The sequence below is a fragment of the Lithobates pipiens genome, unplaced genomic scaffold, assembly GCF_037356315.1.
Source record: "Lithobates pipiens isolate NorthernLeopardFrog02 unplaced genomic scaffold, aLitPip1_a1.2 Scaffold_8, whole genome shotgun sequence".
In the NCBI taxonomy this organism is placed as follows: domain Eukaryota; kingdom Metazoa; phylum Chordata; class Amphibia; order Anura; family Ranidae; genus Lithobates; species Lithobates pipiens.
This window is the reverse complement of record NW_027507903.1, coordinates 227,897,190-227,923,401: the sequence shown is the minus strand read 5'-3', so window position 1 is coordinate 227,923,401 and position 26,212 is coordinate 227,897,190. Positions and strand designations below refer to the sequence as shown.

The 26,212-nt window shown below is 44.2% G+C and overlaps 1 protein-coding gene across 1 annotated transcript; it reads right to left on the bottom strand.

Moving 5' to 3' along the window:
- LOC143963623 (mitochondrial inner membrane protease ATP23 homolog) lies at positions 1-25,792 on the bottom strand. Its single transcript, XM_077473308.1, has 6 exons — positions 25,567-25,792; positions 22,751-22,796; positions 21,892-21,973; positions 11,148-11,285; positions 9,452-9,535; positions 1-5,990 (listed from the first exon to the last, which is right to left on the bottom strand). The coding sequence occupies exons 1-6, from the start codon at positions 25,715-25,717 to the stop codon at positions 5,787-5,789; spliced, it is 705 nt and encodes a 234-aa protein (XP_077329434.1). The 5' UTR covers positions 25,718-25,792; the 3' UTR covers positions 1-5,786.
- Between the last annotated feature and the right edge of the window lie 420 nt (positions 25,793-26,212).

Below are 26,212 nucleotides of genomic sequence, written 5' to 3'. Positions count from 1 at the left end.
TTAAACAGAAAAAAATAAAAATGGTTTATTATTATTATACCCGATTTATATAGCACCAACAGTTTACAAAGCACTTTACAACATGAGGGCAAGACCGTACAATTATAATACAGGAGGAATCAGATGGCCCTGCTTGTTAGAGCTTACAATCTAACAGGAAGGGTATGCAAATTAGCAACTGATGATGTGTACATGGACAGACATTTTTCAGGTAATTATAAAACACATGGGTAGCAAACTATTTTGCCATATGGAAGGTACAGATTTTTCTTCAACAAGCTGCACTACTAGGCCTCAAAACGGGTGTACGGACTGGCATGCCCATGTGAATGAGGTCACGTTCTGCTTTGTTTTCTAAACTGCATGCTGTTTTGTGGTTTTATTTAGAATTGATGTGATACAAATTGAGGTAGCATGCATCTGAGAAAAAAAAAAAGTTACAGGTGTGGAATAACATACTTAGTAAAGGATGTAGTGCATACAAAAATGTAGGGGTAACTCCCAATAGAAAGTTAGTAAAGAGAGAGAGAAAAAAAAAGTTTAGAATTATATATTTTAATAAAAATAATAATATCTGGTTATAGCAAGGTAGTATATGATTCAAGGCATTAATGATCAGTCACCTACAACGAAAACATGCAATTTCCCCTTGACTAGGACAGGTTGTGTCCCACCAAAAAAAAAAAAAAAAAAAAGAAGAAGAAAAAAAAAAAACACCTAAGTTAGACTTACCGTTTGGACCAAACCCCCTGTTCTTCGAGGTGGGCTCCTCAGCCGCATGCGCTGGCATCTGCAGTCAGTCTTCTGGTTACTGGGAAGGACCAGAGAAGCCCTTTTGAGATGCTTCTTTGGTTTCTCCACCACCAGAGCGATCTTTTTGCTCTTGCCCTTATGAAGAACTACTTCTCCAGAGCTTCCTGGTATGACCAATTCCTCAAGATATCAGCCTGCAGTGGACGAGCATTGAACCTGGCCCACTGTACCGAGGGAATTGCCGCTGTCCACAGGCCCAGAGCCGACATGGCTTGTCTTATGGAAATCAGAGTTGAATTGAAGTGCTTTCAGCACGGACTGCATCTTCTTTATTTTTTCCTGGGGCAGAAATATTCTCTGTTCTAATGAATCTACTTTGTACCCCAGAAACCTTACCCTTCGAGATGGTATTAGGTTTGACTTTTGAAGGTTGAGAAGCCAATCCAAACTCTTTAGATGCGCTATTGTTATTTGAAGATTGACTTCTACTTAACCCCTTGAGTCGGCAAACAGTAGCAGGTGGTGCAAATAGGGCACTATTGGAATCCCTTTCAGCCTCAGGGGCTCCAAGGCTTCTGCCATTACCTTTGTGAATACTCTGGGAGAGGAGGAAAGGCCGAAGAGCAGAGCTCGGAACTGCAGATGCCAAACCTCCCCTTCCCCCAGATTGACTGCAAGACGCAGGAAACTTTGTGATGGGGGTGCTATTGGAATATGGAGATAGGCATCTCTCAAGTCTATGGAAGCCATGTAACACTTGGGGGTCAGCAAGTTCCTCACAGAAAAAATCGTATCCATCCTGATTTTTTTGTATTTTATGAATCGATTCAGAACCTTCAAACTGAGAATCAGGCAGAACTTTCCTGATGGTTTTTTGACCAGAAAAATATGGGAGTAAAACCCTTTCCCCCTCTTTAACTTTTGGAACCTGGGAGAGGACTTTCTGTTGCATCAGCTCTTGTAGAAGATATTTTATAGCCAGAGCCTTCTCCTGACCCCTTGGCAGGTTTGTGATGTAAAACAGACTTGGGGGACTTTTTGGAAATTCTAGATGATAACACTGTTTAAATAACCTCAAAACAAATGGACTTCTTGTCGTTTCTTCCCAAACTGGCAAGAAATCCTGAAGTCTCCCACCTACTGGGAGATCGTCATTGTTTTTTTAGGGGATTACTCAGGGTTTCTAAACAGTACCCCACCTCTGCCTCTTCCTCTCTGAGGATTACAGGGCCTTTTCTTTGTCTGGTCTTTTTCCTTATCGGTTTGTCGATAAAAATTCTTCCTCTGCTGCACCACTTTCTTTTTCTCTGGGAAAGCTTTCTTTTTGTCTGCAGTCCTGTCAAGGACAGCCTCCAGTTCTGGCCCAAACATCAGGTCCCTTGAAAAAGGGAATTCCACAGTTTTACTTTAGAAGCCGAATCCCCTGACCAACTCTTTCGCCAGAGGGCTCTTCTCGCTGAGTTAACAAGCGCTGAGGATAGGGCAGATATCCTGATAGACTCTGCAGAGGCATCTGCCATATATTTGACGGCCTTAAGCAACGCAGGGAAGGACTCCAATATATCTTTTCTGGAGGAACCTGCTACCATATGATTCTTAAGTTGGTCTAGCCAACACTCCAAATTCCTAGCTACAACTGTAGCTGCCATTACGGGTTTCAGATGGGCTACTGAAGAAAGCCTGGGATTCATCTTTAGCCAATCTGCCCTCTTGTCCACCGCATCTTTGGGAATCCCCATATCCTCAAAGGCTAAATCAGTCTTCCTAGATACTTGTGAAAAGGCAGCATCTATTTTTGTTTTTTATTCCACACAAAATTCCTAATTTTCCTCAAAAGAACGGATAGTACCCACAGCCAACACCCTAAGTGCCCAGAGTCTCACTCCTTGCTGAACTGCTAATGGATTTACACCACAGCAGACAGTTGCAGGTTTTTGTTAAAAAAAAAACCTACCTGGGAGTGGTCGGGAACCTGGGCGCCTGCATCCGCCATTGCTGCTGACGATTCTTCCTCCATAAACGAACATTGCAGCCACTGCCTGTGTGCTTTTGAATGGTGTCCTCCATGTGCCAAATAAAGGGAAGTCCCGGCCAGAGGACCCGCCCCTTCCTCCTGCATTCTAGCAGCTGGAACCAATCGCTGCTATGCCCCCCCTGGAAGTCTCCGCCCGCCGAGGTCTGGCATGGAACACTCGTTCTGAGCACACCCGTGGCCCCCCGAACACCATGGGCGGACGACCTCCAGCAGTCCATTACTCCTGTGAGCCGAAGGAAGGGACACTGGAACACCCCCCTCACGTGCGGGAAGGTGCTGGGCTTAAGCATAAAACCTAAAAGGTACTGCCAAAACACTCTCCTTGGAGAGCGTGCAGCCCCTCTGGTTCCCCAGCAGTGCTTCCACCATGGCGGAGGAAACACTAAAACTGATGGCATGGTGGAAGCAGCTGCTTTTTAAAAGGGGCGTTATCACGCAGTGTTTCTGGTGAAGAGGTGGAGCTACGCTCTCTCCAAGGTGCTGTCCTGAAAGGCGAAGGGAGAAAAAAAAAAAAAAAAGGGAGGGGAGAATAGGGATTTTTTTTTTTTTTTTGGGTGCATGCAAAATTTATGTGACGTGCAAAAAGTGACATCTCATTCAGGTTACTGCACAGCAGCTGTTGTGTGGTGCTGTGCAGGGACATGTAATGCCATCCAGAGGTGCAATATTGTGCAAACAGGTTGCATAATACTGCACAGCTCTGGAATGCAGAGAAACATTGTGTTCTGGTGTAAATCCATGAGGAATAGGCTCTAAAACTGCATTAAAATCAGGAAGAATGCAGTGTGCAGAGCAAGGGTATAAAGTCTCCAAGTATTTGTCCATACAATTAATGTTCCTAGCTTCAATTTTTTTGGTGTATTTGGTTTTGGCAATGGAAAGATCAGGTGTTTTCTTATGCTACAGCGATAATCTTGTGTTTTTTAGGATATAAAAAAACAGCATAATACACAGCACATAATCTATAAAAACATTTACTAGCCAGAGAAAGAGCTTTAGAACCTCATGAAAGCTTAACATGTGTGCGATATTTTGCCCAAGATAACAATGCTAGCCTTAGAAGCCCATAATCACACTTTGCCCTTCTTCCTTCTTGTGCATTGATTACATTAACACTTGTGTTGCGAGTTAACATGTATTCCGTTGGGGCTCATGGATTCATACACTAGTGTAGACATCTGTGTTTACCCACCTAGAAGGTACAGGTGGTCTGTGTAGCCAGCCTGTTAAAATCATTATAAACAGAAAGTTGTGCCAATTCATATCAACACACTGTAAATATATTTAAAAAAACAAAAAAAATAAAAAATAAAATAAAAAAAAAAACAGTATCTTGAATAAATGTAGACCATATAAAAAGTCACAATAAAATGTGACAAATTAGTCATAAAAAAATAAAAAACACACACACACACGGAATCTTGAGATCCCAATGATAGCAGTAACACCTCCACCAGATACCACGAATGTGAGCTTACCAGATGGCAATTACCTAATGAAAATTTATGATTTCACATAGTACCTGTAGAACAGGGAAATCTCATAATGACCGTGTAGGAGAGGGTGATGGCAAAAGAAAAAAAAAAAAATGGTGAAAGCCTTTAGATCAGAAGAGAAAATAAGCTGGAGCAGGAGCTAGGCTGAGATTAATTAGTGCCTATCCCAAAGGGTAAATACTGGTTTTGGCTAAAGTTGGCACTTAATCCATAGGGAAGCAAGGCTTGCATCTTTAGAAGGCAAAGCAATGACAGTCTACACGGTGTCTCAGTCCTAAAATATATATACCATGTTCTACAGCAAATCCTCAATATACAAAATGATGAATAGAGGCAATATCACTGTAAATACAAGCCAAACTATTTTTATCCATGGACCCATGTGGAACACACATGCAGATTGGTCATATTATATTATACACCATTTTCATAAATTAAGTAAAGCATGAACCAAGACCAAACATAGGGGGGAATTCATAGAATTCTGTTGGTTGCTGCATCAAGATTGTCACAGACTGTTATATGAATCTGTTAGTGCTGGGCACTAAGGTCAAAGTGCCCATATTGGAAGTTCCTTTCATCAGTGCGAGCCCTTCCTACTTAGCCACTGAACTGATCAAATTGATGGGTGCATGGCCGAGGGGTTTTGTAGCAGGGGTGGATGGAGCCTGATAGGGAATGGAGAGATTAGTCCCCCCCTTTAGGTCCAACCGGCTATCGATTAGACAGCATATGGCAGTGGGCAGTTCTATAGCCACCATTTAGTCCAATAGCAGCCTTCAAATCCACCTATTACCATGCAAAATCAATCATAAATAAGGCAGACCTGACAAGGAACTAGTCTCTCACCCCCCCCCCCCCCATCAGGCTTACCCCACATGATGGCATACGTAATTTTTATTTGGGCATTACCAAGTTTGGGCGATGACATCACCTGTACAGTATACCTGCCCCATTTATTCACATTTAGCTTTCGGCTGGGAAATCTCACACCCAACAGTTAAATGGGGCTGTGGATATGGCACTGTGTAAATAACTGTCACGTACATGACAGTTTCCCTGTACAGACATGCCCTCCTCTGAACACTGGTGTACTTCCAAACACCAGTTCAGAGCTGGTCTTAATTACCACCAGTTTCCTAATCTGCGAACTGGCAATAATTTTTTATAATCTGTTCATGCCATAGCATGAAGGTTAAGGTTCTTAACGTGGCAGTAGTAATAACCACCTGACTTTGCCACCCGTGTCAGTAATGTTACCAAAACTGGAGCAAATGCTAGTCTGAATTAGGCACAGGTAGTTCTAAAGAAAGCTACTGTCAGAAAAGTACCATTAAGGCCTCATTGAATTTCCCTGATAATATATCTTGTCACAAATCATCTAACTGAAAAGAAAATTTCTACAGACGTTTTAGAGGAAAAAAAAAAAAAAATGTATTACACCTCGAATATAAATAATTTGTATAAACAATATTAAAACATTCAGCTAGTTTTGATTTTGGTCAAATATTGGCATAATAACGTCCTCGATTCATATACTCTCTGTATGATAAATTTGCACTAGCTGTATTATAAGGAATTCGACCAAATGGTGCCCGATCGTTGAAACACGTATCAAACACTTCAGCCACAGCTTTTTCTGCAATCTCTCGGCTGACTTTTCTCGCAGCTAGAATGGACTGAACAGCGTGTTCCCGAACACATGCCTATATTAAAAACAAATATTACATGTATTTTAGTAAACTTTATTCCAATCAGAAAAAATAAATTAAAAAAAAAAACACACCTCTATAGATTCTGAATACAGTGGTGATTTGCTTTCCTAATCCTGAACTTTGTTTGTGAAATGCAGAAGGATATTAATACTCAGATTTTCTGCTCTCCTGCAGAATATTTCATTGTGTATGCCCCACCTTTTTTGGGATCTGATGGGTTTTGGGCAAGTCTGGGGGATCCATGCAGATTCTATGTCAAAGAGCAAAGTGAGGATCTGCTTTAAAGTGATCCTGTCATGAGAGAAGTATTGGGGACTGCCATTGCTGGCAATTTTCTAAAGTGCTTGTTGCCTTTGCTGGTATTAAGTATTTTTAAGTCCTAGAGCCCAAACATGCATGCTGTAATTGAGCGTCAGATGGGTTAGCATTTAGCCCTTTCCATGGTCAAAGAAATAATCAATATCCAGCACTGGTTATGATGACAATAGGAAATGCTTGTATGTCCTGGTCTATAGTGTATAGGTCACAATCATGGCTACTATGGGTGAAGAAGACCGACTGGAGAGTAAAAACAATGTCCGTAAAGAACCGCTAGCACTCAAAAGGGACACCTTAGTATATTTATTGTACCTTTAAGGGATTCTTATGCAAGGTACATGGTCAATCTAGACTTGAATGCCAATACGAAAAAAAAATTTATTGTAAAAAGGTAATGTGTCTAGAAGTGGTCTAGTGATGAAACAGCAATCAAGAACAATAGTTGGACCACACAAGCAAGCAATCCGTCCATCCATATCGGACTTGAAAAAGTGTCATTAACAGTAAACTCGTCATCCTAGGAAATGGCTCTCTACTGACTCTGCTTGCAGTTCAAGCCTTGAAGCTGTTACTGACCATCGGCACTGCCTCAGATAACTTCTGGCTCTGAATGACATTACTTCCAATGCATTGTCACCGACGCTAGAGGCTCTCGCAATCATGGTTTTTGGCTGTTTAATTCCATAATATGGGATTCCATAAACACAGCTCAGAGCCTTACATCCCCAAGGCTAATTTATTCTACATTCACCATGATCTACTGCATGCTGTCAGACATCATCAGCACATTCTGGATCTTGGAGGTTAGTTTCGGCAGTTCATTTTCTTTGCCCATACAATTATTTAGAGCCCTTTCACACTGAGGCAGTTTTCAGGCAGTTTAGTGTTAGAAATAGCGTCTGAAAACTGGCTTCCATGCCACCCGAATGTGAAAGCCCGAGTGCCTTTATACTGGGGTGATGGGCTTGTGGGACATTAGAAAAAGTCCTGCAAGCAGCATCTTCGGGCTCCCAAAATGCCCTTGCAACGAATGGGCAGCGCTGCAACACAGGTGGTTTTTAACTCCTCCTTCGGCCGGGATTAAAAGCACCGCTAAAACGAGGGATGCTTTAGTGCTAACGCACGGGCGGCCCCAGTGTAAAAGGGGTCTTATGGATGGTTTGCTTGTGTTCCAAATATTGTTCTTGATTGCAGTTTCATCACTGGACACATTATCTTTAACAATAAACTATTTTTTGGTATTGGAATTTATTGACTATAAGCCTTGCATAGGAATCCCTTAAGGTTACAATCAATATATTAGGTTATCCCTCCGAGCACTAGTGGTTCTTTCCAGATATTGAGCTCTATTCATAGAACCAAATTGCATGCGGAATTTAGGTGTTTTCCCAAATACCGAATGGGATCCTGAAAGTGTCAATTCACTACTGCTTTATGCAGTATTTACTGCAGCAGGCTTTCAACATGTTTCGAGCTGTGCTAAAGCTCACTAAAGTTTACAGTTTTCTGCTTGTTTGATTTAACAGCACTTATATAAAGATCTGTGTTTAACATCCCCAAATTGGAACTGAAGGGCTTCAAAGAAAGCTGCAGGAAAGCTGGCTGAAGGCTTTGTAAAAGCTTGCTATACACACTGAGCTTATACAAGCAAAAGCCCATATGTACAAGGCCTTAAAGAGGCATTCCAATTTGGTTTTAGTAGATCTTCAGAACTGCATTTTTTATATTTATAATTTATATTATATTAACAGTTTTATATCTTTTGGAGACCTTGGTAGTCATCCTTCTGCGCTCGAGTACCCAATTCTGAACACCTGTCATGGCCACTACTAGAGTGCACCACTCACCATCTAGGATATTTTACTTGTACTTTGGAAAAATTAAAGAAGAGTGGAAACACCTTAAAATTAAAAAGCAGGCAGAAATAGAAACAAGAATTATAGCAGGGGAATCATGCTTTATGAGCAACTATATATATATATATATATATATATATATATATATATATATATATATATATATATATATATATATATATATATATCACTATGGATTTGAATATCCCCAATTATTTATTTTATCTTTTTTTAAATATAGGAGAAGTTAAAAATTGAAACATAAGAATAATAATCCTGCTCTGTTTTAAAGCCTATTGCAGGTCTATTGCTTTTGTCAATTGTGGGCAGAATTGTTGAATACATCAGAAGTAGCACCAATAGCTATGATCTGTGATTTGCTGCTGTGGTAATGTCTTCTACACTTGGTACTAGAGTGTATCTGGGAGGAAACTGATCAGAGAAAAACTTTGGAACAGGTATATCTATCTAGCATGCGGAAATTAAAAGTCTATTTTTTTTTTTATCATATACAGTATTCTAAAGTATTCAAAACAGGCTAATGAGCTGTGCTATAAATACTATCATGAGAAGATCATTAGTGGATGCAATCCCCTCCCCCCATTTATTTATCAACATCTCTTCCTTGATATTATGTCACCTTTATAAATATTTATATCTGTACCATGTGATTTTTTTTTTCTACCCACTTTTGTACTAGTATGGAGAAATTATCTGATATAAAAAATAAAATAAAAATGCCTCGTCTTTAATTCATAACAGGCACTCGCTGAATGAGGCTGATTTACTAAAGGAGTTGAGAATCTTCACTCAAAAAAAATTGTGTAACTATTTACTTCAGTTATTTAATCATGTGAATAGCAAGCTCCTAAGAGGAATTTGCCTTACACATAATTAGATGATTGAACTGAAAATTCATATAATGTAGTGAAGATTCTCAACACCATTAGTAAATTAGCGCAAACATCTATATGCAAGTGTTCTAAACAAACCATAAAAAGTTATATTGTATACCTGATCACCTCTCAATTAATATTTCAAATGCCAGTAAAGAAAGTTACTAAGTGAAAAAAATATAACGTGCTGGTTCAGTCAATTAGATTAATTAAACAAATAACATATACTTCCAAAACATCTGACTAATACTTCAGTGTTTTTTTTGTGGAATTTCCAACATTATTATTATTGTAACATTAAATCGTGTATGATAATAATAATATTGCCCTAGTAACAGAGTCATGTAATGATACCTTTTCACCTTGCAACAAATGAACCTACCTGGTGATGCTCCTTTAACCCAAACTTTAACCTTAACATTTCATTAGTAAGGGAACAATCTCCACTGAGACTGGCAGCTCTAATCTGCAATGAGCAAAAAAAAAAAAAAAAAAACACATATCAAAATCAAAATTAGTCAGCAATTGTAGTTAGTTTTTTTTTTTTGCATAATGTCGGGATCCACTCAGATGTCTGACCTGCAGCTGGCTCAGCCTCTCAATGCACAGCAGAGAGCCTGAGCCAACCGCTCCCAGCCCCGTGCTCTAGTGAGTGCTGAAGGGGCAGAGCACAGAGCAGGAGCCGCAAAACTGAGCGATCAGCAGTCATATGATCACTTAGTTCTCAGGCTTAGAGTTGACAGGGGACATCTGTAGTAACACAATGTTGCAGCCATAGAGGAGAGTACGTATTTTATTTTATTTTTTATTTTATTTTTTATTTCCAAACTTCTCCTTTAACTGCAACATAAAGCCGGCCTCCAGGTATGATCTGTTTTGCACACTTAAATTGGTCCAGCTTGGAACAATGTAAGCATGTACATTTCATTCCTGATGGATGTCTGGGAAAGCGCACACAGTAGCTGGCACGAATACAGTAATAGCATTAATCTGAGTCCTGTACTGGCCAGCTTTTTTCAATGAGTACAAGGTGTTGTCTAATTTGTCAAGATGGGGAGGTGAAGTCACAATCTCCACCTTTTGCAATCAGAGAGCACTTTGTATTCATTGACGAAAAAACAAAATCAAGGCATTCTGTGAATGGTGGTAGTAATGAGCGATCCCCCTGTGGTCAGCTTGTTGAGGGGATGTCAACTCAGAACATGACTCGGAAGACCATTGTTAAAATTGGCTTTAAAAAAGGAAAAAATAAATAAAACCCGCACACAACAGCAGCGCTCTTGGCAAAAAATATATATATAATAATTTAGAGGTTTTTTTGTACTAGCATTTAGGTGCTTTTTTTTATGCCAGAAACCACTTCAATACCGGGCACTTTCACCCAATTCCTGCCCAGCCCATTTTTAACTTACAGTGCTGTCGCACTTTGAATGACAATTGCGCAGTCATGCAACATTGTACCCATATGAATGTATCATTTGAGATGGATATAGCGTTTTCACGTTTTTTCTTAGTTTGCTATAACATTTTTCCAATGAGTAATTTTTCTTCTTCGCTAATGTGTGCTGATGAGGCTGCACTGATAATCAGTGTAAAGAATGTACTAAGAGCCTTGCTGGTTATCGGCTCTCCATTCCTTACACAGACACAGCTGTAATTGGACACAGCTGATCACAAGGTAAAATGCTGCTGTGATTGGCTCTTTACTGCGATCTGTGTTTAGCTGTGTCTGAAGGACACATCAATCACAGAGTGCGCCCCAGTGGGCAGGGTTCTGGGAGGAACTAGAGAGCCACGATGTAGCCGTCTTTCAGCTATAGCGCAGTATTGAAGTGGTTAAAATATGCCTCTAAATATCCCAACGTGCATGGACACATAGGATAACATTAGCTGCTTCTACATGCAAAACGCTAAACTCCTCTAGCTGCAGTGTTTAAGCCAGTGTACATGGACCCTTATTGTTTTCAGCTTCTCCAGTGATCCCTCAGGTATGGAATATGCTTACTTATAATGCACCAAAGTAAGTATACAATAAAGATCATACCTGGAATTTAGCTTTAATTGCATTAAAAACCTACCTCAGAACAAGCCAAGTGTTGAATATTACTTAAGAAATCCGTATGGGCACGACAGTGATCATAAGCATGAATCAGCTCATGTGTAACCACATTGTTCATATGCGCTTGACTGCTAATGGTATTTTGACATAATACAACCTGTAAGAGGAATCAAAGAGAAAAATAATCAAAAAAAAGGGGAAGAGGTTAGGAAAAAAATAAAAAAGGAACATTTTAGGAAAATGCACAAAAGAAATGCAATTCAGTCTTATTTGCAAAATATTTGTTACAAGGAATACAAGTTAACCTGCAACAATACAGAGGAAGATAAAAACGGAGCTCCACCAAAAGGGGAAGTTACATTTTAACTACTTAAGGACCGCCTCCTGCACATTTACGTCGGCAGAATGGCACGGCTGGGCACAAGCACGTACAGGTACGTTGCTCTTTAAGTGCCCAGCCGTGGGTCATGCTCGCGACCCGGTTCTGCACTCCATGACCGTGACCGCGGGACCAGCAGCCCCGATCGCCGCTGGTGTCCCGTGATGGGGTCACAGAGCTGAAGAACGAGGAGAGGTATGTGGAAACAAACCTCTCCCCGTGCTTCCTGGCGTGGCTGTCACCGATCGTCTGTTCTGACAACGGTCCCAAAAATGTCCGGTTAGTCCGCCATAATGTAGCAGTCATAATAATTAAAAAAATAAAAATAAAAAAATAATCACTGATCGCCGCCATTACTAGTAAAAAATAAAAATGCTATAAAAAAAAAAAATAAAAAAAAAAAAAAACTATCCCCTATTTTTTAAATGCTATAACTTTTGCGCAAACCAATCAATAAATCGCCAACTGCGATTTTTTACCAAAAATATGTAGAATACGTATCGGCCTAAACCGAGGAAAAAAAAAAATTATATATTTTTTGGGAATATTTATTATCGCTCTATTTTTGTTTATAGCGAAAAAAATAAAAACCCCAGAGGTGATCAAATACCAACAAAAGAAAGCTCTACTTGTGGGGGGAAAAAAAAAAAAAAAGGGACACCAATTTTGTTTGGGAGCCACGTCACATGACCGTGCAATTGTCAGTTAAAGCGACGCATTGCCGAATCGCAAAAAGGGGCCTGGTCCTTTGGCTGCAAATTGGTCCGGGGCTTAAGTGGTTAAAGCCTCCTTCCCGGCTCCGGTTTATGAAATAGTGTTTTTGGGGAGGGGTACCCACTGACACTTTCGCTCCGATCGCTAAGTAGAAGTTTTCTGTCACCCCTCCCAAAGTCATCTGGGACAAATGACAGGTCCCAGAAGATTGCGGGACCAGTCACAGAGCCACTGGGACAGTGGGCCCCCGGCTATGAAGCCGCAAGCTGTCACAGCTAGGTACCCATAGTAAAGATGCCGGCGCCGCTGGGGGAGGACACAGGGAGAAAAAACGGCTGGGAGTACAGCCATGGCCAAAAGTTTTGAGATTGATACAAATATTACTTTTAACAAAGTCTGCTGCTTCAGTGTTTTTAGATCTTTTTGTTAGATGTTACTATTGTATACTGAAGCATAAATACAAGCATTTCATAAAAGTGTTAAAGGCTTTTAATGACAATTACATTTATGAAAAGTAAATATTTGCAGTGTTGACCCTTCTTTTTCAAGACCTCTGCAATTTACCCTGGCATGCAGTCAGTCAACTTCTATGCCACACCCCGAGTGATGGCAGCTCCAGTCTTGCATAAGCCATGCTTGAAGTTTTTTTTAGAATTTGTGTGGGGGGAGGGGGGGGGGGAATTGACCACAAGTTCTCAATGGAATTAAGGTCTGGTGAGTTTCCTGGCAACGGACCAAAAATTTTGATGTTTTGTTCCCCAAGCCACTTCGTTATCACTTTTGCTTTATGTCAAGGTGCTCCATCATGCTGGAAAAGGCATGGTTGATCACCAAAAACAGTTTTTGGATGGTTGAGAGAAGTTGCTCTCGGAGGATGTTTTTGTACCATTCTTTATTCATGGCTGTGTTCTTAGGCAAAATTGTGAGTTGACTGAGAAGCAACCCCAGACATGAATGGTCTCAGGATTATTTACTGTTGGCATGACACAGGACTGATGATGGCGCTCACTTTTTTTTCTCTGGACAATGTTTTTTCCAGATGCCCAAAACAATAGGAAAGGGGGTTCATCAGAGAAAATGACTTTACCCCAGTCCTCAGCAGTCCATTCCCCGTACCTTTGCAGAATATCAGTCTGTCCCTGATGTTTTTCCTGGAGAGAAGTGGCTTCTTTGCTGCCCTTCTTGACACCAGGCCATTCTCCAAAAGTCTTCGCCTCACTGTGCATGCAGATCCACTCAAACCCACCTGCTGGACTTCCTGTTCTGGCGCCGCATGAGCTAGCTGCACCCTCTCCTAGCTCCCGCAGCAGTGTCCCACAAACCGGCACTGAACACTGGCTACAGTGGCCCCTACACCCCCTAAATCGGCTCAGGGTGCCTCCCGACGATCCCCCCGCTGCCATGGATCGCTGTGTTGAGAAAAACGAGAGTCCGCTCGTATGCAGTGGCACCTCCGTACCGGCCGCAAATCGAGCCCCCGGCTTCAGCCTACTCTGCTCCAGCTTCTCAGGCCTCTCCGGCGGAGACTCCAGGCGCAGACATGGAGGCGAGCGGGGTCTCCTCTCCTACATCCCTAGCATCCACTGCTCCATCCCCACTCTCTGGGCATGCATTTACAACTCCCCCAGCTCAGACTGGGGAATATCAGTCGCCATCCCAAGGGGAAGATGGACATACTAGCCGCATCGCCCACGCGGTCGCAGCCCTGTTATCCCCCATAAATGCAGCGTCTGTAGAAAAGGCCATACATGCTGGGATGAAACAAATTAAGGATCAACTAACGGAGCATACAACCAGGCTAAACGAATTAGAACACCGCGTCTCTGAGGTGGAAGACGAATTGTATCAATCCCAAGCTGCAGAGCAATCACAGGAAAAAAACCAACCAGTATATTATCCAAAAATTGGATGATTTGGAGAACAGATCCAGACGCTCCAACTTGTGGTTCGTAGGTGTTCCTAAATAGCTCCCCACAGCCAATCTGAACGACTTCTGCGCTAAACGCATTCCAGAAGCAATGGGTCTCACAGGACCCTTCACGGTGGAGCGGGCACACCGTATGGGATCATTCAATGCGGACCGCAAGTCCCCCCACCCTATCATTGCCAAATATCTTAATTATGCGGACAAAGCCCTCATTCTTCAAAAATTCCGGCAATCACCTTCCCTACAAATTGATGGCGTTAAAATATTGATCTTTGTGGACTATTTCATCGAAGTATCCAAAAAACGCAAAGCCTTCCAAACGATTTGCTCTGAACTTACAAATCAAATTCTCTCTGGCATTCCCTGCTGCACTTAGTCTTGAATGTGCCTTAACTAGAGGCGCTTGCCTCCCTGCCAACCTGTATGCCCCTAAAACCGTCATCCTAATCCATCTGACTATGGTGGATTTAGATGCCTTAAGTCCTTTGCGTGACCCCACAAAATGCACAAAGATTCCGACTTCCTGAAGTCTTTGCTAATTTTTAAATAAACGAAAAGGCTACGCCTAACATCAACTAAACTGAGTCCTCCTTCCTCATCACCTTCTGAGGAGGAGTAAAATGTTGCCAGGATAATGTCTTGAGTTCTGTGAAAAGTAGAAGAAACCTTGGGGAGGAAACTAGGATCTGTTTTAAGCACAACCCTATCCTCCCAAAATCATCAAAAAAGGCTCTCTAATTGAGAGCGCCTGAAACTCACTCACTCTTCTGGCTGAGGTAATTGCAATAAAAAAAATAAAAAAAAAAGCTGTTCTTAAAAATACCCATTTAGCATCAGATTTCTCCAGAGGTTCAAGGGGACTCCTTGTTCGAAGGGACTACTTAGAGCCCTAAGTACCCAGGCTAAATCCCAGGAGGGACAGGCTCTGACCTTCACTGGCCCGGACCTGGAGAGGGCTTTAAAGACATTCTTTACAAAATGATCTTGCTGCAGGGGGACCTGAAGAAAGACGCTTAAAGAGGCAGCCTGTACCGTCAAGGTGCTGACAGAAAGCCCCAATTCCACTCCTGCCTGTAAGAAGTCCAGCACTGCTGGGATACCTGGATCTTCCTGCCCCTGTTCTGCCAACCAGGAATTGAACCTCTTCCGCAGCCCTGGCCACTGGCTTACAGCATTCCAAGAGAGTCTTGATGATCCCTTCTGAAAAAACTTGGGCCCTTAACAGCTGTTCCTCAGATACTACGCTGTAAGTCTGAGGGTCTCCATTTGAGGATGCCTCTCCATTTGAGAATGCCCGATAGGATCTTGTGTAACCAGATCCTCTCTCCTCGGAAGATGAATTGGAGGATATATTGCCAATCTCTTTAGGACTGCAAACCAGGCCCTTCTTGGCCAAAAAAGGGGAAAGAGCTCCGTTATCTGGGTCTGAAATTTCTGAAGGACCGCCGCAACCAGCCTTACTGGGGGAAAAGGCATAGCACAGGTTGAAGTGCCATGCACTGGCGAAGGCATCTATCCCTCTGTCTTGATCCTGCGAGTGCAGGGAGAAGAACAGAGCAACCTTCTTGTTGCTTTCTGAGGCAAACAAATCCACCTCTGGTATGTCCCAAGACCTGCTCGAACACTTCCTGGTTGAGTGACCATTTGTCCCGTTTCACACACGGACAACTGAGAAAGTTCGCCAGTGAGTTCTGAGCCCCCTTCAGATGAACCACTGACAGACACTAGATTCATCTTGGCCCAAGAGAAAATCTCTCCTGCCATCTTCTGCAAAGCAGGGCTCCTGGTCCCCCCCTGCTTGTTTATATAGGCAACAGCTGCATTGTCCGACCTTACTTGGAGGTGTTGTCCCCATATTTTTTGCTGGAAGGCTACTATCGTCCTCTGTACTGCCAGCAATTCCCTCTGATCTGAGGTCCATCTGGCTTCCACCTGAGACCAGGATCCTTGAGCCAGATCCTTTTTCAGGTATGCACCCCAGCCAAAAGAGCTGGCGTTTGTTGTCAGCACCAGAGCTGTTGGTCTGAACCACAACAGACCCCTGTCCAACTTGCGACTGGTTCGCCACCACCGCAAAGTCCTTTTGACCCTGGTAGGTATCAGCATGGGTTGATTCAAGCCCTGTTAGCTGCCATCCCAATGCAAAAGAAGAGCCTGCAGCGGGCGCTGATGAATCCTTGCCCAAGGGACTGCCGGAAAACAGGATGTCATTAAGCCTATCACGCTCATGACATCTCTGACCTGGGCTACCCGATTGGTCTGAAGCCGTGCTACTGCCAGACCTACCTTCTCCATCTTCTCTGATGGGAGAAAGACCTTCCCCTCTACAGAGGAGATTCTGTAACCCAGATACAGTACTTCCTGGGTAGGGATCAACTGGGGCGTGTCCAGATTGATCAATCAACCAAGAGAGCACAGGAAGTGTTGCACCTCCTGTAGAACCCTTTTCTAGCTGCTGGTAAGACCGGGCAACAAACAGAAGATCGTCCAAGTTCACTCTGACTGTCAACCTGAGGAATTTCTGGAATTCCTGATGTATCGGTACATGCAAATATGCGTCCCTGAGGTCGATTGCTGCCATAAAGCAATAGGGAAACAGGAGGTCCGTTATCGTAAAGATTGACTCCATCCTGAACCGCTTGTACTTGATGAACCTATTCAGGGGCTTGAGATTGAGGCTCAACCTGAATTTGCCTGCTGGCTTTCGAACTACGAACACGTAGGAATATTCCCCTGTTCCACATCTGGTACTCGGCTGATGACCTGTTGGTCTAACAAGTCTCCCAACAGCAGACTCAGAGCTTCTACCTTCTCCCGGTCTCTGGGTAACTTGGTTACTAGGAAGGTAGGTGGGGGAATGGCACTGAACTCCAACTTGTAACCGTTTTTTATTACCTCTAATATAAAACGGACTTGAAGTGGCGATGGTCCATTGTGGGAGGAAATCCCCCAACCTTCCTCCCACTGGAACCCAGGAGTCACTGGGCTTTTGAGGTGGCCTGAGGAAGATTGAATAGTATTCCTCCTCTGCCTATGCCCCTTGTGACCCAACCAGTGTTTTTAGCCATACAGCCCTTCTTTGCGCGTTAACCAAAGCCGCAGACCTGGCCGCTAGCTTTACTGACTCTGCAGAAGCATTGGCCAGGAACCCAACTGCCTTAAATAATAAGGGAAAGGATTTCAGCAACTGACGTGCCTGCAGAACAATTAGACTGTAACCGAGTTAACCAGCATTCTAAATTTCTAGCCACACAGCTGCAAGGACAGGTTTGAGTGCAGTAGAGGAGGCATCCCAAGCCCTCTTTAACAGCACATCACCCCATTTGTCCATTGGGTCCTTAAGGGATCCTAGATCATCGAAGGCCAAATCAGTCTTTTGGACACCTTTGCTAGTGGTGCATTAGACTTAGGAACCTTGGTCCAAGGCTGGGCTGCATCCTTCTCGAAGGGAAATCTGCATTTGAGACTGCCTGAAAAGAACAGTCTCCTCTCAGGGTGCTTCCACTCCAGCAAGATCGCTTCCACTAGAGATTTGTGCACAGGGAAGATTTTTGAGCAGAGACCCCCGATACATGAGGTCCGAGAAAGCTGTACCGACTCCTCTCTGATCTCTAGGGTGTCATAGATCACTTTTAACAAATCCTCCACATCGTCCAATGTCAATTTGTACCTGGACCCTGTGGAGCAATCTTCCTCTTCCTCAGAGTCAGACCCTGAGTCCACCTGAGAAGAGGCCAGCGACCTGGGCTCCCTCTCCCTTTCTTCCCTCTCCTCTTGACTGGGCTCAGACAGGTAGGGCAAACTTGCCGCTCTAGATAAAGATACAGAGGGACCCTGCATCCTATTTGAAGGTGGATGCAATCTCGTCTTTTACTGACGAAAGGATCTTCTGACGCTGTCATAGAGTCATCCTTAGATTAATTATTGACACATTCGGGGCAAAGCGGCTTCTCCCAATTGGGCCCAAGTTTTGTCCCACAAACAGCACACTTTCTCCTCGGAAGCTGTATCCGAGATCTGTCCCGTGCTTTACCCTGAAAGCAAAAGAAAGGACAGAAAACAAATCATGAAAGCCTGTTCCCAACTGTCACCACCACCGTGCTCAGGGGGAAGGAGAGAAGTGCCCAGCCCTTCAACTGTGGTTCCCCACCCAGGGAATGGCCTCAGTCACAAGGACCTTACCCCCTCCGAGAGAAAGCCATGGTTTGCCCTCACCACGCTTACCTGAGAGGTGTCGGTGCCAGAAGAACCGGAGTCAACCGCCTGAACTGCTGCAGTGCCCTCCATCGCTCCTTGGTGTTGTCACAGCCTCTGCTGGATCTACACAGGCTCCGGACACCCGACAAGCCACACACGCTGCACCTGGAGACTTGAACCTTTCTCTCCTGGCACCCTCTGATGATGTGGCCCCGCCAGAAGCTACAACGCTTCCATTCGAGGAGGGGCTTCCACGTTCCAACGGAAGCACGTACGTTCGCAACCATACCCGGAACGGATATCCCGAATGCCTCGCAGACGCCGCTCGTTCTTGGGCGCCGTGCGTTTTTCCAATGAAGAACCACAACCTGACTGTGCGACAAAATGGAGGTAGGGGATCCGCCGCTCTTCAGAGGTCCAACTCTCCCCGAGCTTATAGGCAGCGGTGTACAAGCAGCCCTCGCTTCACTGCACTAGACAGAGGGGTGCTTTGGGCAGAGGAGAAGGTACTTCAGAGGCTCCCCCCAGGACAGTCCTGGAACATGGAGCTCCTCAGATTCCTCACATGCCTCAAAAAAACTGAGGAGCGCCTGGAGGACCACCCTTTTTATCTGTTTGGGTAGACATGTTTCCTGTCCCGGAGGTAGAAGCCCTATATCTCAGAGGCTGTCCTGGAAGACGAAAGGAGAAAACAGGATTCCACCTTTCCCCTTACCAAACCCCCACTTCTTCCTAGGCTCCCCCTTGCCTTTGAAGCGTGCTTTTGCCTGGGGGCCTCGAAAAAAAATGTATTCCCTCCATCTCGTTTGGGTTTTGTTGGGAATTTTTTCCCCTTATCTTAAGATCGGGATAGGACTTGTTCTAAGCCTGCATCGAAGAGCAAGGAGCCTTCAACAGGTAACACACAAAGATGTGATTTAGAATTAAAAATCACCATCCCAGGTTTTTACCCAAAAGGATCTTCTAGCAGAGGATTAGAAGGGCTGCAGATTTGGCAGTTGTTCTAATGTTTCAATTGCGGCATCGGACAGGTATGCTACAGCTTTGCCAATAACTTCCCACGAAGCTGGCACTTCCTTGGATTTATTATTGTGTGCCACATGGTCCAGTAACCTACTGACACAGGCCTCCGTGTTCCTGGCGACACAAGTGAAAGCCACTGCTGGAGCCATAGCTGCAGCGTTGGCCTCCCAAGCTCTGCGTAACAAAACTTCTGACTTTTTGTCCATCTGATCGGATGTTTCCAGAATCTTCAAAGGAGAGATCCGAACATTTGGACACTTGCGCCAACGATGCGTCCAGACGAGGGATTTTAAAGAATTCCTCCTCGGTCTTAAATGGACATCTACGCTTCCAGGCTTTTAGTTTAAAAACTTTGCGTTCTGGATCCTTCCACTCTCTTAGAATAATGTCGTCAAGAGGCTGGTGCACTGGAAAGGGTTTTGCCTGAGGCTTTCTGAGTCCCCCGTATACCTTATCTTGTGCCGAGACCTGCGTAGCAGGCAACTGAATACCCTCAGAGGTATAGATCGCAACTGAGGGCATGGACTGTCTCCTCAAGGCTAAGAGATGACCCCCTGGGTCTAGAATCAGACTGGCCAAGTCTGAGTCCTCTCCCTCTTCATAAGAGGATTGGTCTGAGGCCTCCACCTCTTTCTTATCAGAATAGGGGTTCATTCCCTGAGACCCCTCAGTAATACCTGTGGAGGCCCCATCTTGTGACGGGGAACTTTCCTTAACAGAAGAGGCCCTGGCCCCATCTCGTAACTCAACAGAAGCTTTGAATGATTGAAGGGTTGCCAGCATCTCCGCCTGAAGTGCTCGGCATTCCTTCATAGTCTGTGCAGACTCTTTCCTCGCTTGCCTATAAATGCATCTGAAGCAAAAGGGCTTAGCATGGTCTGGCCGGAGTTATTCATTGCAATTACCACAATGCTTAGATTTAGTTTTTACTTTTTTAGACCTAGTGGCTGAACCCTGAGCAGGACAATCCGTCTCTGAAAGACAAAGGAAAACTGTGCGTCAGCCCTTCTACCCTCTCAGGGTATCCTGTGAGGGAGGGGGGAAAACAAAAAGAGCCACCCCAAAGTTTCTCCCCACCCACCGGCCGAGTCACCCTGTGGTGATCTCTGTTGCTGCCAGTTTTGGTCCATCCTCCTCCATTCCTTCAGCTGACCGGTCACCCCGGCAGGATCGCTTCTGGAACAATTTGGGGGGGGGGGGGGGGGGACACAGGACCCCCACTCTAAACCGGCCTTTATGCTTGTCCCTCTGCCCTTGCCACGCTGTGCGCCGCCATTTTGTTGAAGCCTGAAGCCAGCAGAAACGACGTGTCGTCCACTTCGGGAGATGCGCACTACAGCACAAGGGACGCTGCATGAACCACGGCATGCCTGGGAGCCGGCACCGCACCATCAGAGGCTGCGTTTGCAGCAGCGACCAGAGGCCCATCGTCGACTATGCCAGTGGCCCCTCCTAACCATCTGCCACCATCAGGTACAAGGGGAGAGCAGAATACAAGGTTCCTGAGGCTGTGGGGACCCTCACCGTGCCCACAGCCATCAGTACCTCAGGGAGGGGAGAGGAAATCCAGAGAAATTTGTCCTCCACTTGCCCTGCCTCCCTGAGAAAAACTATGTAGCACGGGAATGATCCCTCATGGAATAAGCAGGGCTCTGCCAGATTCTACAGCCCCCACTGACTGCTTAAATATGAACTTTCGAGGGGGAGACCTCGGTCCCAGACCGTAGTCTTTCAGGAAAAGAAAACAAAAAAAGGTTTTGCTGCCATCCTGTGGGAAACACAATCAATAACTGAGGGACAGAGGGAAGGGAGGGGCCTTTTAACCCTTGTTGTTGATTGCGTTTCCTGTCAGGTGGTACTCGTCATCTCAGGTGTGCCGTCCTGGAAGATGACTGGAGAAAAATAAATTCACTATACATACCTTTTCTGCAGGCGATCCGACCCGATCTCCAGTGGCGGAAGCTCTGATCCCACACTGAGCTGTCAGCCGCTGCTTTGCTGTGTAGGCGAGTGCAGAGGACACATCTGTCAACAGAAGCCCCATAGTAACTCTATGGGTGCTGTCACTTCCCATTTATTTCACAGCTGTTGTCGTCCGTGTCCTCTGCAGGGCTTCTGCAGCTGGAAATTGGGTTGGATCGCCTGCAGAAAAAAAAAAAAAGTATGTATAGCGATTTTATCTTTTCAGGGCTAGATAGGTTAGTGTTAGAATGTTGGTGGCTATAGATGGATGGAGTTTTAGTTTTAGCATGGACTTCCACTTTAAGCATGCTGTGAAGTGACATGTAAAGCCATCCAGAGAGGTGGGATATTTCGCAAACATGTTGCATAATATTGCACAGCTCCAGAATGCACTGAAACACTGCATTGTGGGGTGAACATGACACACAGAAAACTATTGTCTTTTTGTCTGTCATGGATAAACAGGTAATTACACATAGTGTGGACGGCCCCCTAGGGACCATGTCTTTGGCTGCAAACAGTAGCTATATGAATTATGTCAACACTGATGACACAAATTACCTCAGAGGTAGCAGAATCAAAGCCCCCTGCTACGTTTCCATCACAGTCTTCACAGGCAAAGTGTCTATCCGGGTAGGCTGTACTGAAAAAATAAATAGGAGGTTAATCATAAATACCATAGTCAACATTTTAATAGCCTGAAAGATGGACAATGTGGTGGAAACTACACATTTACGGGCTTAGATGATTTACAAGATCTGTGAAAAGGAGTGTATTACATAGCAAACTACGTGATTAAATGGTGAAGTCTAATTGGAAGAACTTAAAGTGGAACTATATTCCCCTTCAGAACAGCAAGGCCCAGAGCTCCCTGCTGGCCGCTTACATCTTCAGGCAGCTAAAAATAAAATTTACCTGAAAAAAAATCAATGATGAAAAACGTCAACCGAACAGCAAAGGCATCCTATCAGATGCAGTAACTGTTTGGGCACGCAAGCAGTTGGGGTTGTTGCGGCTACCTAAATATTATTGCTGGCAGCAGACAGTTCTCTATACATGCTAAACTAGTGGATTTCTGTCATTCAGAATGTGAGAATACTATGCATGTATTGTTGGCGCCTAAGACCCATCACTAAAGTTAACACAAATCACTAGGGTACATGTCAGCATTACCAATTACCAAATTTTGCTAGGAATAATAAACTGTTCTCTCATTTGATCCGACACCTAAATAGAACATATTTTTACTGGCTACCAATCTACATTTTGGGCATTTTCGACTGCAAATAGTCTGCTTTGAAAATTACAAAACTACATCTGAAATTAAAAAAAAAAAAAAAAAAAAAAAAAAGGGGGGGGGGGGGAATATATCAGTTTACTTACTCTAGGAATAGTTCAAGGAATAAAGAATGACCCTTACCAACCAGCTTGTTTCATGGCATCTAAAAGTATTTTAACTTGTGGATCTAAAGAAGAAGAAGAAAAAAAAGAAAGTTACATTTAACCACGATTATGCGTATACACAGACAAAGCGTCAAAGCTTTAAAATGCAAACATCTTGTAAAAGAACCTTCCTAGTGGATGGCAAGTCAAATCTGTGCTGTCATGCAAGGCTACAAGCACTGGTTCGATCCAAAACGTTCCTTGCTGGTTGCTGTGGTTCTTCCCACCAGCAGCTATGTTTTACTATTGCGTGCAGTCAGTCACACTCAAAAGGAAAATTGAAGTTCCCCTTTGATCAAGAGCAGGCATAGTACGATTGTAAAATACTTGGACACAGAAACTGTCAAAGCTAAATTAAAGAGGTTGTAAGCCCTCACATATACCCAGTAAAGTGGCCAGTGGCAGCTGGTGCTTCATCGGTCGGGGGGGGGGGGGGGGGGTGCGGTAGGACCACGGAGGCACGGACCCTGGCGCAGTGCTCTGCACCCCAAACCCACCCTTTAAGGCCCATTAGAGCCTCAGGCTCTAATCATATGCTTCAAAAAAAAATTAAAATAAAATAAAAAACACCCTCATTGGAATCCATACATTTGGTACCCTGCATGTAGATTAGGGGGCCGGACACTTGGATAGAGGGGAGGCACCCCTAAATGGAAGGAGTGCCACTGAAAGCGACTATCATCAGAAATTAAACTGATAGCGTACAGTTTAGACAGCATTTCTGACATCAGAAGACAGGGGATCTGATGCCACACACTGCAGAGCACAGAGATGACATCTGAACGTAATTTAAAGCGGACCTCCACCCTAAAGTGGAAGTTCCGCTCATCTGAACCCTCCCCCCCTCCGGTGCCACAATTGCCACCTTTCAGGGGGGTGCAGATACCTGGATAATCCAGGTATCTGCACCCACTTCCGGGAATAGCTAGCCACAGATGCCCCACGCTGTGTTCTGGGAAACACACAGTGCCCAGGACACAATGGGGACCAGTAAAGACTCGACTCGCGCATTCGCAGTAGGGAACTGGGCAGCGAAGCCACAACGTTTCACTTCCAGATTTCCTGACAAAGGATGGCGGCGGGGCAGCCGAGAGACGAGCGATTGCTCGTCATCTGCTGCCGACATCGCTGGACCCTGGGACAGGTAAGCGTCCATTTATTAAAAGTCAGCAGCTGCAGTATTTGTAGCTGCTGACTTTTAATATTGTTTGTTTAAGGTGGCACTCCTCTTTAAGACCTGAGTGGAGAGAATGGACACACCCCTTCTACATAGCACATACAGAAACAGGCTCAGCTGAGGCTGTCAATCACAGATTGTGCTGGAGCTCCCCTCTCTGGGGATTCTGTGGACATTACCTGTGAGAAGTGTCTCATGTAGATAACAGAGGGAAGAAGCAGCAGACAGAAATTACACTTAGTGCTTTGGATGAAGCATGGACACATTATAGAGGAATATGCTTTCTTTATTTTTTATTTCAGGAGTTTGCAACCACTTTAAAGTGTGTCTAATTTAACAATAGTTAAAGCTTTTGTTTGGTCCTATAACAACACTTCTCAAACTTTTCATGCTGGAAAAACCTTTGGACAAACTTTCATCATGTTTACTGTGATCTTCAAAAGTTAAAGAAAATCTAACATTTTGAGTTATCAGCAGAACAGGAATATAGGTTAAAATATTCCAATGGGGGCACTAGTTCTGGTGACAACCACAAATATCCTCATGTTAGAGTAGGGATCGACAAATCCCAGACTTTTCTGTCAGTTCATTCCCAGGCATGAGCAATTCCTATTGCCTGACACCCTGAACATGCAGTTTGGGGCCCGGCAGGTGGTTGTCGACCGGGAGGTGGGCTACTTTTCAAAAGGGCGTTTATTGAGGTCCTCCCAGAACCCTGCCAACCTGCATGCCTCCGGGGGCCTGCATCAGGTGCACTCCATGATCGAGGTAAAAGGGCCAATTGGTGTGGCCCTTTACCATGTGATTATCTGTATCCAATCACAGCTAATCACATTGTAAACAGACTTGGCAGTTATCAGCAGTACTTTCCTCATGCTCTGTCACAGCATGAGGAAAGGAGAGTCTGTAACTGGCAATTCTGACTGGCACATTTACACCGATAAGCCTGTGTCATCCAATGAGTGGAAAAAAAAAAAAAGATGATTACTTATTTGCAAGCTTTAATAGAAATTAAGAAAAGAAATTTAAAAAAAAAACATATTGTAACAACATTTTTTGTTAGTTTACCAAAAAACAAAACCCCAGTGGTGATTAAATACCATCAAAAGAAAGCTCTATCTGTCACAGAAAAATGATAAAAATTTCACATGGGTACAATATTGCATGGCCGTGCAATTGTCAAAAGGTGTGACAGCGCTGAAAATTCGCCTGGACAGGAAGGGGGTGAAAGTGTCCAGTAGGCAAATGGTTAACATCTAAAAACAAAACACAAAAAAGGGAAAAGAAAAACACTTATACCCCATTCACATGGGCTGTCCGATCAGGTCCACCTGTCAGATGGACCATCCATTCACCCCCGTGGGGTGACAGATGTCAGCATTGGCATTTCTGTTGACACCCGCTTAAAGCATAAGTTCCATTTTTGGGTGGAACTCCACTTTAAGTGTAAAGAAACACTTACAGGATGTGAAAAAAAATAATAATAACAGTAGGTACTGGCCTTTCTATAGGCGAGCCCATTTCTACTTCTGTTTTGTTTTGCACATACAACACATAGTACAGTCAGGAATGAATAACACAAGAAACACCAGGGGGCACACACATGGCACACTTACTTTGCTGCATAGCCACCTTCAGCCTGGTCTTACAGTTAAACTTTAACAAGTAGAGCGTGGACATTAATGACTCCTTCTTGGGATTTCTCCTGTCCCTCTGGGGGAACAGATTGTAGCCATAGTCTTCATCAGTCGGCTTCTCTTCTGCCATTATCACCACAGTCACCCTGTACAAGACACTGCCATGTGAGCACGTCACTACACACAGACCTGACCTTCAGGCACACAGAGATGACATCATCCGTCAGAAGCACCGCCGCCATTTTTATGTAGGGCACGGAATTCTACACATGAACGCAGCAGAGAGCTGAAAGGGAGGGGCTAATAATCATCATGTGATGGAAATAGGTGGAGTTACTGTATAGAGTTTGAACACAAGCGTGCTCGCTCACGTGCGCCCCCTTCACTGGAACTGCAGTCCTAAATTGGAAGCTGACAGGTTGGGGGAGGAGCAGCTATGTGCTGGTAGTCCTACCGAGACAAGAAATAGGTCTAGTGTGCTGGGACTTGTAGTCCTACAGAGACAAGAAATAGGCAGGTTTAGTGTGCTGGGACTTGTAGTCCTACAGAGACAAGAAATAGGCAGGTTTAGTGTGCTGGGACTTGTAGTCCTACAGACAGGAAAATATAGTGTGCTGGGACTTGT